At 42.8% G+C, this 14,396-nt stretch overlaps 1 protein-coding gene across 11 annotated transcripts in view; it reads right to left on the bottom strand.

Moving 5' to 3' along the window:
• The window catches only part of KIF16B (kinesin family member 16B), a 288,842-nt gene that overhangs the window by 123,184 nt on the left and 151,262 nt on the right, over positions 1 to 14,396 (bottom strand). For all 11 annotated transcript variants that reach the window (XR_002083782.2, XR_002083783.2, XR_008417797.1 and 8 more), the window contains 2 exons: positions 4,815 to 4,897; positions 3,306 to 3,394 (listed from right to left, as the gene is read on the bottom strand). Coding sequence is in view for 5 of the 11 variants with exons in the window: in XM_053890449.1 (XP_053746424.1) it covers positions 3,306 to 3,394; positions 4,815 to 4,897 (172 nt within the window). In the remaining 6 variants the exon portion in view is untranslated. The remainder of the gene's footprint in view (positions 1 to 3,305; positions 3,395 to 4,814; positions 4,898 to 14,396) is intronic.

Genomic DNA, 14,396 nt, shown 5'->3' on the forward strand with positions numbered 1-14,396 from the left:
CCCCACTTGCACTGTCTCTGTCTCTCAACATAAATAAACTTTAAAATATAATAAAATAAAATAAAATACAGAAATTACTACAAGTAATTTACTTGTAATTTACTACAAGTAAATTTACTACAAGTAAATTACTACAGTAATTACTACAATTACTGACCTCAAAACACTTCCAATCAAATAGGAGAGACACTCACACGAGCCAAACTCTTGTGCAAAGGCCAGCTCATGCCAACTCTCCCTGCCTCCCCCATCTCAGGAACAGACACACCATCTGCCCAGCTATTTACATCTGAAACCTGGGCATGACCCTTGATTCCATGGCACTCCATCTCTAAGGCTACCACCCAATTCTAAGCCACTCTCACTTCTACGTGGACAAAGGAAACAGCTTTCTAAACGGTTTCTTGTTTCCGTGCTACTTTCTCCAAGTGACATACATTCTAAGGTTAGTAGGAAGTACATCATCGGGCTGCTTTTCTTCTGAAAGCCCTGGAAGAGTTCCCTAGCCCTCTTAGAAAAGAGACAAACTCCTGCCAATGGCCTAAGAGGCCTTATACAGCTGGCCCCAGTCTATGCACCAGCCTCACCTCCGATGACTGAATTCCCTCTACTCTGAGCTCTTGCTGTTCCTCGGGTAGAAGCCATTGCACTTGTCCTCTTCCTGGAAGACTCTCCTCTCTCCCCCTTTCTGTCATTCCAGAGTCTTGGATTCAATGTCACCTCCTCAGGAAGCCCTCCCTGATCACTCCACTGCTCAGGACATTTCATTCCCACTTTCTGCACCCATTTGTAAATCCCCTGTGCCTGCCTTTCTCCTCTAGCGAGCTGTAAACTAACCCTGTTAGGGTTGTGGGCAGCTGTGCCCCTGGGTAGAACTATGCTCCCCACAGGAGGCAGGCAGAAAAGGCTTGTTGTTTGATGAATGTCCATTACAAAGAGGACCAGAATGAGGATGACAGAATGTACAGTGAAGAAGGAGCACTTCCTTTCAACTGGGAGAGGAAAGATGGGAATAGCTTCCAGAGGAGAGACCGCATGCACTGTGTTTTAGAGGACAAGTAGGCGCATCCCAAAACGCATGCCAGAGCTCTGAAACTAGCAAAAGACAAGCCCAAAAGGCACGGCTAGTCCAGGCAGGTCTGAGCAACAGAAGGGTCCCTGAAATGGCTAGAACCCAGAACACACACAGGGATGTGCTATGAGGACGGCACTCATGGTAGAGAGCCTGAGTGACACGGTAAGGGGTTAGCATTCTATTGTTTGGGACCACGGAAAGTCACCGAAAAGTTTGGAGGGTGAAAAATTAGTACACTCTAATCTGTATTTTATAAACATTGAGAAAGATCGTTGTAATGTAAAAACCAGCAAACAACCTAAACTGGCATCACTTTTAAGAGGACTACATATTCACCTCCGCTTGGAGGAGAAAAAAAAGAAGTCCTTGGATACCATGTGGCAATGCAAGGGAGAGGGGGGCTCACAGCTGACTTGGAGACACAGCTGTGTCTCCAAGAGGACGAGCTGACTGCACATCAGTCTGGGGCTTTTCAAAGGCACCGAACAGCCACATAAGATTTCCAAATGGGTTCAAAGTAAAAGGCCCCAGGATCATGGATAAAGAAGCTGGTAACTGGATTCCAGGACTAGAGCTGGGTCTTGGACTGGGAGATGATTACGAGCAAGCACGGTACGCATTCCAGAACAGTTTAGTCAAACAATACTGAACAGATGGGCTCACAATACTTAAACTGAAATTAACCCTAAAGACTGGCATATTATATTAAACAAAGTGAGTATATGAATGACTCCATCCCAGCCACCACAAAAGGCAGTTGCTAACGCTACTGCAAGGGACTGAAGACCTCCAACGGAACATGCCTTCCAAAGCAGCGATAACCCAGGCACTCTGAGGGCTTTATCGATACAGATTATTTCAAGACAGATTTACTTGATGAGCACAACTCTCCTCAACAGCTATGTAATAAGATGGGAGAGCCGATCTGTAAGATGGGTAAAGACAAAGGCTGACAAAGTTAACTGTGTCTTGTACTTGCAGAAGTTCTGGAGAGTGGGAGAGGCCCAGGAGCCTGCAGCTATGATGTTGCACTAGGTGTTTGTTTTTTGTTTTGTTTTTTCCTTTGGGTTTTCTGTTTGTTTGCTTGTTTGTTTTGGCTCCAGCCAGGTGTGAAATCTGGTCTTCAGCTTGCCTATAAAATGAGGAATCCCGGAAAAAAGATCAAAGGTCCCTCCCAGATTTAAACTCCCATGGCAATGAAGAAATCCCTTGTAGGCATAACCTGCTTTTCACAAACCAGTGAAGGGACTTGCGCCAGAAGAGCGATGCCTCCAGACTCCGTATCTGTGAGCACTGCCCAGGTGGGGTGGGGGCTCTAGCAGGGCACCGGCCCCAGGTCTGAAAAGGCCCCCAGCTGGAGATAAGCAGGGAATTACATGGTCACTGCATGGGCTGAGACCTTACGTGGGCCAGCAAATGGCTATAAATTCTCCACATGTCAAGTGGGGACAGTCACCCAGAGAATTAAGACAACGGGTATGAGATGCCGAATGCAGTGCCTGGCACGGAATGCAGCCACTCCTCGGTGCAGCGCAGTTCTAAAAGACATCGTCGTCAGTTTTACATCACTTCTTCAGTTGTTAGATTTACCTCTGCTGATTTATAGGAAATTCCCTCTGTAGGAAAGATAAAACTGTGGGACCTCATAAAACAGGAAAGGACCCCAAAGTCCTTTTGTGCAGTTCCCTGTTCTTAGGCATTTTCATTGTCACCACCACATCACTACTGAAACTGTGAAGGACCTGAGCGTCCCCAGGGGTCCCCCCCAAGGCTTGGATGTACTGAACACAATTTCCTGCACTCCTGAATGCCCTCAGAATCAAAATTGTCTGTTATTACAATAAATTTATAAAATGAGATGAAAGTGCCTAAACCAAGGGGATCACACACTACATAATCAAAGAGCCAATTCTAAAATAATAGACAATTACGAAAATGATAACGAAGGCTGTAACAACCCTCACTAATGCTTCTTACGCTGTTAAGCAAAAAAAAAAAAAAAAAAAAAAATCGGAACACACAATCTCATTTATGTTGTGATTACAACCAAGTAAAATTATGTACAGACAGAGCAAGGGCTGAAAAGCGACTTGGGAAATGACTATGGCTGATTTGCTAAGGAGGAGCAATTGCAGAAATTTTATTTTTATCTAGTGACTTTAATGGGGTTGACACAATAAACACCACAAAAGTGACAGTCACAGGGAAGGAGACGCTGCTGTTCACTCACCCTGGGTTATACAACATGACCGTGGACAGGTTCTCACAGGACTTCGAGAGGTCAGTCATGGACAAGCTGAAGGAGGACAGAAGGCCACTCTAAGAGCAGACACAGGGCAGAGCGGTTACCTTAGTGGGGGAGAGGGGCCACAGCCCTGGACTCACTGCTCTCACCTTGTGAGAGGCAATGAGGTACATATACCCCTCATTAGCACACACGCCAACTGGTCTACCTGAGGGCGGCAAATCAGGGACAGCCAGGCAACAAATACAACTCCAACCCAAGCCTCAGCTAACCACAGCGGGGCCCCAGCATGCCAGGACAGGGGAAGTTAGCCAGGAAGTGCACAACCGTGGGGATCTCCTCGACCACGCTGCACTGAAGTGGAGGGAAGGGTCACCCTCCATTCCTGGCGGGAGCTGTGTCCTGTTCTCAGCAGCACTCACATGTGTTGAGGGATAAAGATGAGGAGGGAGAGGGGAAGGGAGACCAAAAAGTAAGAGCTTAACCTGTTTGCTTCCATGGAAAGCTACTGGCAAATGTATTTTCCTCCCTCTCTTCCTCTGTAACTGTGAACCAATAAGGACCCTCCAGGGAGACCCTGGGCCAGAATAGATAAGAGGTTTCACTGGCTGGAATGAGCAACCGTGGAGAAGGCTGGGGTTTGCAGCTTTCTCGTTCTTTCCCATCGAAGGCACTGGCACCCTTGGGTAGCCCTCACAATAGGAGGTTGACATGCAGGGCTCTGTGACTTAGGGGTGAAGGGCAGACCCTTTAGGTCAGCGGGTCAGGGCAGCAGTGCAGGCTGGCCACGTGCTAGTTAGGGAACAAGTAAGCCTCAGTTTCTCATCTTGATCATCTGTGACATGGGGTTAGTAAGAACTGCTACACAGATAAAGCAGTAAAATATGCTGTAGAAGTTTCATACAGTGCCTGGCTCATAGAAATGTTAGCTGTAGCCTTTACCTTCCTCAGTCTAAGGACATACGGTGTCTCAAGACACATTCTCTCTCATCTCTTCCCTTCTCTCTCAGGTCTTCTACCCACCTCACCCGTCCTGCACTTAGAGTGCCCTCTGGATGACCCTATCCAACTAGCTGTCCCAAACTCACCCCCTCTCTGCTTCACACCCTAACCAGAAGTCTCATTTGCTATGGCTGAAAGTAAAAAGGAAGCAAGCTTTTGGATGAAACTGATTCTGATATTGGGTTAACTCCTACAACAGATCCTCATAAGTGGAAGTCACTCCCCACTTAATGCAAAACAATGCCCAACTCCTTTTGGGGGTGGAGGGGTGAAGAGAAGGGTCTAGAAGGAGCCATTTCTCCCCCTGCTCTGGACTTGACCAGTTTGCTCTCCTACTTCATCAGCCAATCATCCACTGAGAAACAACTCCGTACAGTTAGTACAGGCTACAGCGTGACTTTTCTAGTTCCGTACTCCGGAAAATCAAACTGCTCCCACAGCCCCAGCCCCACCAGAATCAGAATTGGCTCCTGGAGATGTTATGCTGCTCACCTTCCTCTTCTCCCTGAGCTTGGCAGCCTCCTTAGGATGGTTAAAGCGAAACATATTGGTTCTTCCCAAGAGTATCACAGCACCTAAGAACATACAAAAACAGCAATGAGTTCACGGTAAGCAACCGGTTGGTTGACAACATCATGTTGTGGAATTTTACACCTGAAATGTAATTTCCAGTGCACTATAAAATGGTAATAATAAGGGAAAGACCTAGTCTCAAAAGTCTGCTTATATAAGCCAATTTTAAACCTGCAAATATTCTTATTTTTATAGCTGAGTGTCACAATACTCATGTTACTAAGGCAGAAGTGATGGATTCAAGCATTATATTACGAGATTTAAAACTTAATATCCAGATAATTATAGTTTTGATTGTTAGGAAGAAAAAAAAGCAGTAAGTTCTACAAAGAGATGCTGTAATACCAACCAAAGCATATGGTCACAAATTTGGGAAATGTTTATTAATGCCAGTAAAAGGAGAAATCCCAAAGGAAAGTGCTTTCAAAAGAAAACATGGTATAATCGGCAGAGTACAGGTAACCACTACTAACATCTACCTCAGGATTTGACAGGAAAGAAATTGTGTACGTGTAGGGTCTATTACCATGTGAAAACACTGCTTCTTGTTAAAACTCTGTTAAAATTTGGGTGGCCACATGAGACACACGAGAAAGGCTCCATTTGATGGACCAGGGTTCTGCTTATTCAAAAAATGATCACACAAGAGGCAACAGAATTCAAGCCAAGTACCCAAGGGTAACAAAAATGTTAAGTAAGGGCAGGGACAAATTTTAGCATTTTTAAGCAAATAAGCAAACAAACACTTTCTAAATTCAGAACTGCTCAAAGCTGGCATGGGTGCCACAGACGGCAGTGAGCTCCTTGTCATCAGAGGCATCTAAGGGAAGCGATGTTCCAGAGGAGATTCACTACGTCGTCGGGAGTAGTCTATCACACCTTAGAAGAGTCTATCACACCTTAGAAGAGACCCCCATGTTCAATCCTTGCCCTGAAAAAGAATGCAACTTCTTTGTGAGGACAGAACATATCCACTGAAGTCAACCACGGAAGACGATGACATGTGATGAGGGGTCAAGCACCTAAGTGATGTGTGCAAGGCTGCTGTAGGTGGGGACAGACCTCAGCTGGGTCTCACAAGGCAGCTCCAGGACAAGAGAAGTGATTCCAGTTTGGGGAAACCACAGGAAGGGCTAAGCCTGACCAGGGAAACGGGCCTGTCCTGCTGCGGGGAGAGGAGGGAGTCAAATCCACCCAAAATGCAGGGCATCAGAAACAGCACCAGGATAGAACAGACACTGTGAGGACTTGGAGAGCCAAGGGAGAGAAGTTGCATCATATGTCACAAACTGATGGCCTGAGAGAAACCAGCTCAGAGATGTTTTGTGTGCCCCGCGAAAACTTAGAAACTAAAATTATTAGCTGCCAGTTAAAAATCTGCAGTTTTTACATAAAGTACTGAGTTTCTTTCTGATTTCCCTTCAAAAACTAGAAGGTAATGTATCAGTAGATTTGTATTGCCACTTGGCCAAAATCCCTGGGCTGCTGAAGGCTGCCTCCTTTGGACAGGGCACGTGACCTGTGGGGTAACAGCAGTCACCAACCTCTTCACTTGGCTACTATTTCCCTACCTGGGCCTCAAAAGTAATATCGTAGCCCCAGGTGGCTATTCTAGAGCTTCAGACCAGTATATCCACCTGCCTACTCAACATACTGCCTCAGATTCTCAAATTCAACATGGTTAAAACCTAACAGGTTAGGTCATAACCCCAGGGAACTACTGAAAGGGTTGGTTCTGGCAGTTGTCATTATCTAGCAGAGAGGGAGTCCATATGAAAAGAAGAACACAGTTTTCAGAGATTTAAAAGTATAGTAGTAGATAGTAACCAATCTACAACCTGCTTATCCCCCTCATGGAAAATTATACTCGTATATTTTCCAATCATGAAAAGGCACCATTACCATCATTAAGAAAGGTGTTTTCTATGCCTTTTATGACCAGGACTCAGAACTATGTGCCATACAGAGAAGTCAAAAGTTAAGCAGCCATGTCTAGGATATAGGTATATTTAATGCTCTGGAAGGGAAATTAGAGATTAATAAGGCAATCATATTCAATGTGCTAATTACATTTAATCCAATTCTTTTTTTATTTTTTTCCTGTTAATCAAATGCCCAGCCATGCAGGTTGAAAAGTGCTAAAATATGTTAATGGAAAAATAGAATGGTATTTCAGAGACATATTTCATATCATATTAAATCATTGAAAATAATCTTGCCACCCATGTATTTGCATGAAATACACATAAAAATCCCTTTAAGAGTTATAAAAGAAAACAAAATTATCCATGACCATTCCTTGTTTCTACCTAAATAATGTGCATAAACTGCCTGGCACATAGAAAGAGGCTTGTTAGGGGCCCCTGGGTAGCTCAGTCGGTTAAGCGTCCAACTCCTGATTTTGGTCCAGGTCATGATCTCATGGTTGATGAGATCAAGCCCCAAATCAGCCCATTTGCGATTCTCTCTCTCCCTCCCTCTCTACCCCTCCTGCGTGTGTACTCTCTCTCTCTCAAAATAAATAAACATTAAAAAAAAAAAAAAAGAGGCTCTGTTAAGGCTGGTTTCTTTCTATTTCATTTTATTCCTTTACTCAACAAACCTACTGACTTAAAAAATTGGCTTTGTTTTTACATTATGCTGCTGTTCATTCCTTCATTCATTCATTCATTCAACAAGTACTTAATGAACCTTGAGTGCATGCTAGTCACTGTGATAAGCACTGCAGATACAAAGTTGAACAAGTCAGACATATGCCCTGCCCTCATGGAATTTATAAGTAAGAGAGAGAGGTGAATAATCAAATAAGTCCACAATTAGATGCAAAGCTACACCTAAAGGAGAGATAACCTGCCCGGTACTCAAAGAGCACATAAGAAGAGGGTTGATTTAGAGGAGGTTAGGGAAAGAAGAAGTGGGAAGCGGTGCCTAAGACAAGCTCTGAGGATGAAGCACGGAGAGTGAGGGAGTGGCATGTGTAAAGGTCCCATGGCAGGAAAAACTGATGGTGGTGGTGGTGGTGATGATGCTGAGTGACTGGAAGACAGTTAAATGCCTACGGCACAGGAAAGGGAGAAGAACAGTACACACAATGAAGCTTGAGAGAGGGAAAGGAAGAGACCACATAGAATTTTTCAAGATACAGTAAAGCAACTTTTACTTCATGAGGGTGCATAAGAAGATGGTGAAAGGCTTTGTGCAGCATCACATGATTGGATGAGAGTTTCAGAAAGTTCATTCTTTCAACTGTTTGAAGAAGAAAGCAAAGAGGGCAAGGGTAGATGCAGATAAATAAGGTCGGAGGCTACTCCAAGAGTCCAGGTCAAAGACAATGGTGGTTCAGCACTGGGGGGAAGGGGAGAGGAGAGAAGGAGAATAAACAAATCAGGAAGATGTGTAGAAGATAAGGTCAATAGGACCCCATGATGGGCTGCATATGGGGACAAGGGAGGTAAAGAAGATGTTCCTCGGTACTGGCAGGCAACAGCTGGTTGGACGGGGAGCTGTTCACACAGACTGAGAATACTGAAAAAGGACCAATATTGGGTTGGGAGAGAAAGCCTGAGTTTGGTTTTATACATAATGAATTTGAGATGCCTTTGGCAGGCAGAAATATGGGTCTGAAGCTCTAGAAGAAAAACTTGGGACATCTATCCATCAGTTTATCTACCAACCTACCTACCAACCTACTTACTCCTGAATATATATAAATGTATATGTATGTATGTGTGTATGTATATATGTATGTATGTATATATATGTATGTATGTATATATGTATGTATGTGTGTGTATACACACACACACACACACACACACTCAGACACACACATGCACGTACGTATATGTACATATCTACCTAACATCTGTGTGTGTTAAGACCCAGAGCATCTGCCCTGCCCCAAACTCTTGTGTGGCCAAGGGTGAGTTAAGCTCACCCTTTCCAGAATTCAGTTTCCTTATCTAGTCATCAAACTGGATACTTTCTAAGGTTCCTTCCAGATCTTAAACTCTTTAACCATGAACTACTCCTTGATCGGAGGTTAACATGATTAGTCACAGCAGATGGACTTTTCTGATGCGTTTAGTTTGTAATTTTTAGAGCATATCTAAGCCTCCTTAAAATGCATGATGGCTTCTTTGAGTTTACTTCAGAGCCTGTTAAATACCAGAAGGTAGACAAGTTCCAGATGGTGTTAAAAGGAAATGGAAGGGAAATGACATTGTAAAAGGGTACACAGAGACACTTGTTAACAACAACCAAAAAAAAGATAGGAAGAAAGAAAAAAAAATGCTTTGCTTAAATCTCTATGAATGAAACCACTGAATGCTGATTTCACAGAAGATTTTCTGTTTTAGTATTTCAGGTACACTGAAAGTGAAATTAAACATGTAAACATTTCTATGGATTTCTAAGCAGTATAGTGACAATAATCGTTAATATCACTATTAATTACCCTCAAATTTTATGTGAGATTTTCTAATTCTGCGACGGCACAAAGAAATCAACTCTTTTATCCTATTAAATGTTGTCATATGAATATTTCTGAGGTGATAATGTACAAATTAATTAATTCTGGGTTATAATTAATACAAACATGTAAGAAAACTATACTTCCCAAAAGTGGATGGTCCAATGTAACAGGAGTTTAGAGGCCAAAAAATAAGGGGCCTGGTGAAATTTTGCTTCAGTCTCCAAATTCTGAATTTGATTACTTTAGAAAGCCTTGCCCCCCCCCCCCCCAAGCACACAGACAGGATATAACAGACGGCTAAAGCATGCTCCGTGAAAGAGAAGTTTTCACTTTGGAAACAATTGTCAGAAAAGCAAATCTCTGTCTAGGAACATAAGTTTCTATTTTTTTTTTTTTTAATGTTCATTTATTTTTGAAAGACAGAGAAAGACATAGCACATGCAGGGGAGGGGCAGAGAGAGAGGAAGACACAGAATCCGAAGAAGGCTCCAGGCCCTGAGCTGTCAGCATAGAGCCTGATGTGGGGCTCGAACCCACGAACCATGAGACCTGAAACGTTCAATTGACTGAGTCAACCAGGTGCCCCAGGGAATGTAATTTTCTAGAATGGTACTGAGATACAGGTCAGGGTAAGGCAGGATGGGTGAAGTTCTTAAAACTTGTTTGTGTAGGATCATTTTCCTTCTGATTTAAAACATCCTCAAAATATTTACATTAAAATAAGTTATGATGATGGCACCATTTGGAGGACCTGATAAAAGAAAGTCTGATTTCCACTAATAACGCCAGTACTTGAGAACGCATTAAGTAATATGTTTGAAGGCCTTGGGCTCTTGTGACACTGATGTTATTACTTAAGACACCTGAATTATAGTAATTTTTCTCTATCTCCAAACGGCTTCAGGCAATGAGACGGGGAAGATTAAGATCTGACATGGTGCTCGTGGTAAGAAAATTTCATATGAATACTGACAAATTCAAACAGGATAGGTGGCTTGGAGTTCAAAGCTAGCTTGGATAAGTGACAGGCACTCAGCATCAAGGGTAACGGACGTCAGTGTCAAAGCATGCCATCAGGTCGTCTGCTAGTATTTGTGAAGGATATAAATACACATGACACCTTGTCAAAAGGCCACATAGGCCTGGCCCCCTCCCTTTCAACATTTATAATTCAAATGTGGATTTACAATTTCCTGATTTAGATAAATTACTTAAATCCTTGTTCACTCTTGGTAAAGGAAAAATTGCAAACCTACATTGTGAGACTCTGGAGAAGAAAGTAAATTGATTCTCAATCTTTGTTATTGAGGTTTCCAGCCAAATAATCCATCAAGAATTATTTGTCCAAGTGTGTGCATGGGTTGACTCTGGAGCTATGTAAAAATCCCAAGATATTCCAGTCCCATCCCCAAAGAAATGTTTAGATGTGTGTGGGGGTGGGGCAAGTGGGAGCTGATTTTTCTCTTCTGAAAGCCTGACAGGAGATGCAAAAAGGAATTTTCATTCTTCTGAAGGAAAATGCAGAAACTGTATGAAATAATTAGAGGATGATTTCAGACAGTAGAATATAAAATGACAAATTCTAAGGTACTGAATGGAAGGCATTATACTAACTGGTCAGGCTATTAGTAACTTTCTTTACTTCATATTCTTTGTTGCCAACAGTACCATTTATTCTGTTAGTAACAAGCTCAACTATTCAGTTCTAGCCTCCTACACACTCCAAGCTGTCAATATTTTATCGTTCCTTCCAAAATAGTTCTTTCCAAATGCCTCCCTTCTCTCCAAGCAGCAACAAGGGTCTCTTCCCTCCATCACCCCTCTTGTGTTACTGCTCATCTCCAAGCCCCCTTGGGCTACACAAATGTCACACTGTCCTTCATGTCAGCGACCATATTATGCATTGACTGAATGGTGAACACCTTGCAGTCTACGGTTCCCAAGCCCTAGAAACCTGCCACGATTCAGCAGCCCTGGTCCCCCACTGCTCCTGGTTTCCACTTCACCCACCTTCCAGGCTTCAGACACTTCTTTGCCACACACTTTGGTCAAAGCACATCTACATCACTTTTTCCCCATGTGCCATTTTGACAAATGCATTATCCACTTCAGAATTCAGCTTTGGGTAAATTTCTCCCTTTTTGGCAGTCTACAGCCACCCTGTGGGAGGAGTTTGGGTTCTGCACAGATGGATAAACACACCCCGCCCTGTCTGTCCCACTGAATGCCACTACAGTGTGGGCAGAATGCAGGCAGGAGTTATTCAAGGGCCCTGACAAGTAAGCAGTAGAAGGTGGGCTGAAGAAGACAGGGATCTGAAGCACCAATGGACAGACAGGGAATGTACTATTTGCACCCTCCAGTGTTCCCTGGCTTAGTCTAGGAGGAAACCCAAAAGCTGACATCAGCACAAATGAAAGAACTCCAGGAGAAGCCCTCTAGTTCAGGTTCAAGGTGGAGTGAGAGGGTGTCCTGGCAGCAACAGAGGAAGCAGCAGGGGGCCCACGGATGCCTATACCTACAAGGAAGGGGAAATCCCTCTCCAATCAGACAAGCTATGATCCCCATGAGGGTGGGGCACAGTCTTGTAGCTTCTCTCTCTCTCTCTGCCCTCTTCCTTCTTGGCCCCAGACTTGGGCACAAGCACAGAATGAACATGAAAGAGTAGTATAAAGCTCCAGATTTCTAGCCAGATGACAGAAATGGAAAGACTCTTCAGTGTTGACACAGAAGGAGAAGTTCAGGAAATCAGACTCACAGAACTATTTATGAACTCCTCCGCCACTTAGTTCTGACCCTCAACAGCACACAAAGACTTCAAGGACTGACCTAAGATACAGACTACGGCTCAGGTCCCAGACAGGCCCTTAGGTAGCACACACGGGACAGACCAGAATAGCACCACAAAGGCTTTGAAAATTGAATTGGCATTGGAACTAGAATCACAACCCCCAGAGGCTAATTCTAACTTACGGTCTGAATCCAACCAGGTCAACCGCCTGCTAAAACAAAACAAAAACCAAACAAAATCAACGTTTCCCATAGGATTTAAACAAGACTCAGAGTCTCATATCAAAATATCAAAAATATCCAGGATGCAATCTAGTATTGTTCAGCATATGAAGAAGTGGGGCAACCTCAACGTGTATGGCAAAAATCAATCAACATATGTCAACGTGGAGATCATAGAGATGTTGAACTTATTTGATAAAGATTTTAAATCAGCTATTATATAAATATTCAAAAATAGGAGAATAATCTTGAAAGGTAAAATGTTACAACAAAGAAATAAAGGATATTTATTCAAAGAAGAATCAAATAGTACAACTAAAAAAATACAACAACCAGAATAAAAATACACACTGGTTAGGCTCAATAGAAAGGTAGAAAGGACAGAGAAAGAGTCCGTGAACTTGAAGACAGACCAATTAGAATGATCTAATCTGAAAAGAAAAAAGAGGGGCACCTGGGTGGCTCAGTTAAGTGTCTGACTTCGGCTCAGGTCATGATCTCATGGTTCATGAGTTCAAGCCCCAAGTTGGGCTCTGTACTGACAGCTCAGAGCCTGGAGCCTGCTTCAGATTCTGTGTCTCCCTCTCTCTCTGCCTTTTCCCACTCATGCTTTCTCTCTCTCTCTCAAAAATAAGTAAACATTAAAAAAAATTTTTTTTTAAAGAAAAAAAAAAAGCTTACCAAAGGGTAAAAATAAGTAAACAGAGCCTCAGGGACTTGTGGAACAATACTAAAATACTCAACAGTCATGTAATTGGAGTCCCAGAACAAGGGAAGAAAGACTATAGGGTGGAAACAAGTTATTTAATTTTGACTATGACTGAATGAGTATAATAACTGAAAAGTTCCCAAATCTGGAGAAAGACATAAACCTACAGATTCAAGAAGCTGGGCAAATCCAAAACAGCTAAACATCAAGAAATCCATGCCAAGGCACATTGTCAAGCCACTCTATGGAACATGAAGCTAAAAGTGACATTTAAAAAGGAACAGAGAGGTCATGAAAAATCTCTAACAAGACATGAATCCAATGAAGAGAAGAAAGAGGTTAAAGGGACTATCATATGGTTGTCGTGTACACCAACATCTGGGACACCAAGAAACTGTCTTCAGTGTTATTAGTTTTGGTCAGCTGGTCTCATATCAGATGTTCATCAACATCACTTACACGGCTTGTGAAAAACTAAAGTACTAGGCCCCGTTCTTATATTTTCTGACTCAGTAGGTCTAGGACGGAACATTTCAAAATGCTCTAGGTACTACTGATGTTACCGATATGGGGATGCACTTTTAAGAACTGTGGGCTTTGGGTAGAGTCTTTAAGAAGAGCCAGGGCTTTGACTTTCAAAAGCATCTACTGAAACATCCATGTACAAGAAAAGGGGATCATATGTACAGATCTCAAGTCTGAGGAAAAAATCTAATGATAGTGAGTACTTATGAGCAAGTACAGGTGAGTTAACTGGGAGGCCAGCCATTGATATCTGCTGGCTGGCTGCAGTGTACAAAAGATCTCTTCTGTTCATTAGATACCTTGGAAAAGCTGCTGGAAGATCCATTTCCCTTGCTAGTTCCACTAAAACTCTTTCTTAATTTGCCACTGAACAACTCACAGCAGCGCTTAAGCAAATGAAAATTTTATCAAAGCCTCCTCAGCTCCACTCCCCAGATGATCACCTGTTACCTCTTTCTGAGTACTTGAATAGATGCAAATATATTTTGGCACTCAAGCATAACGCATTCAGAAGCACCTAGGTGTAAAGTCCCCAGATACAGTTTCTGCGGCATGTCTGAAAGAAGAGATGAACGTTCAACAGCTCTGAAAAACCTGCCAGATGACCAAGGGAGTCCACTGATATGAATGGGAAAATTAATCACCTTTTAACAACTATCAGCTTTCGAGTAACATTTTATAGTAAAAGGACAAAAATAATAATAATTAACGTAAGAGAGAAGAGTTCCTAGCAATTATATAGAAAATGCTGAAATACTTTTTGAACTGTAACTCACTTGAT

The sequence above is a fragment of the Panthera pardus genome, unplaced genomic scaffold (assembly GCF_024362965.1).
Source record: "Panthera pardus isolate Hobbes unplaced genomic scaffold, ASM2436296v1 HiC_scaffold_25, whole genome shotgun sequence".
NCBI classification, from domain to species: Eukaryota; Metazoa; Chordata; class Mammalia; order Carnivora; family Felidae; genus Panthera; species Panthera pardus.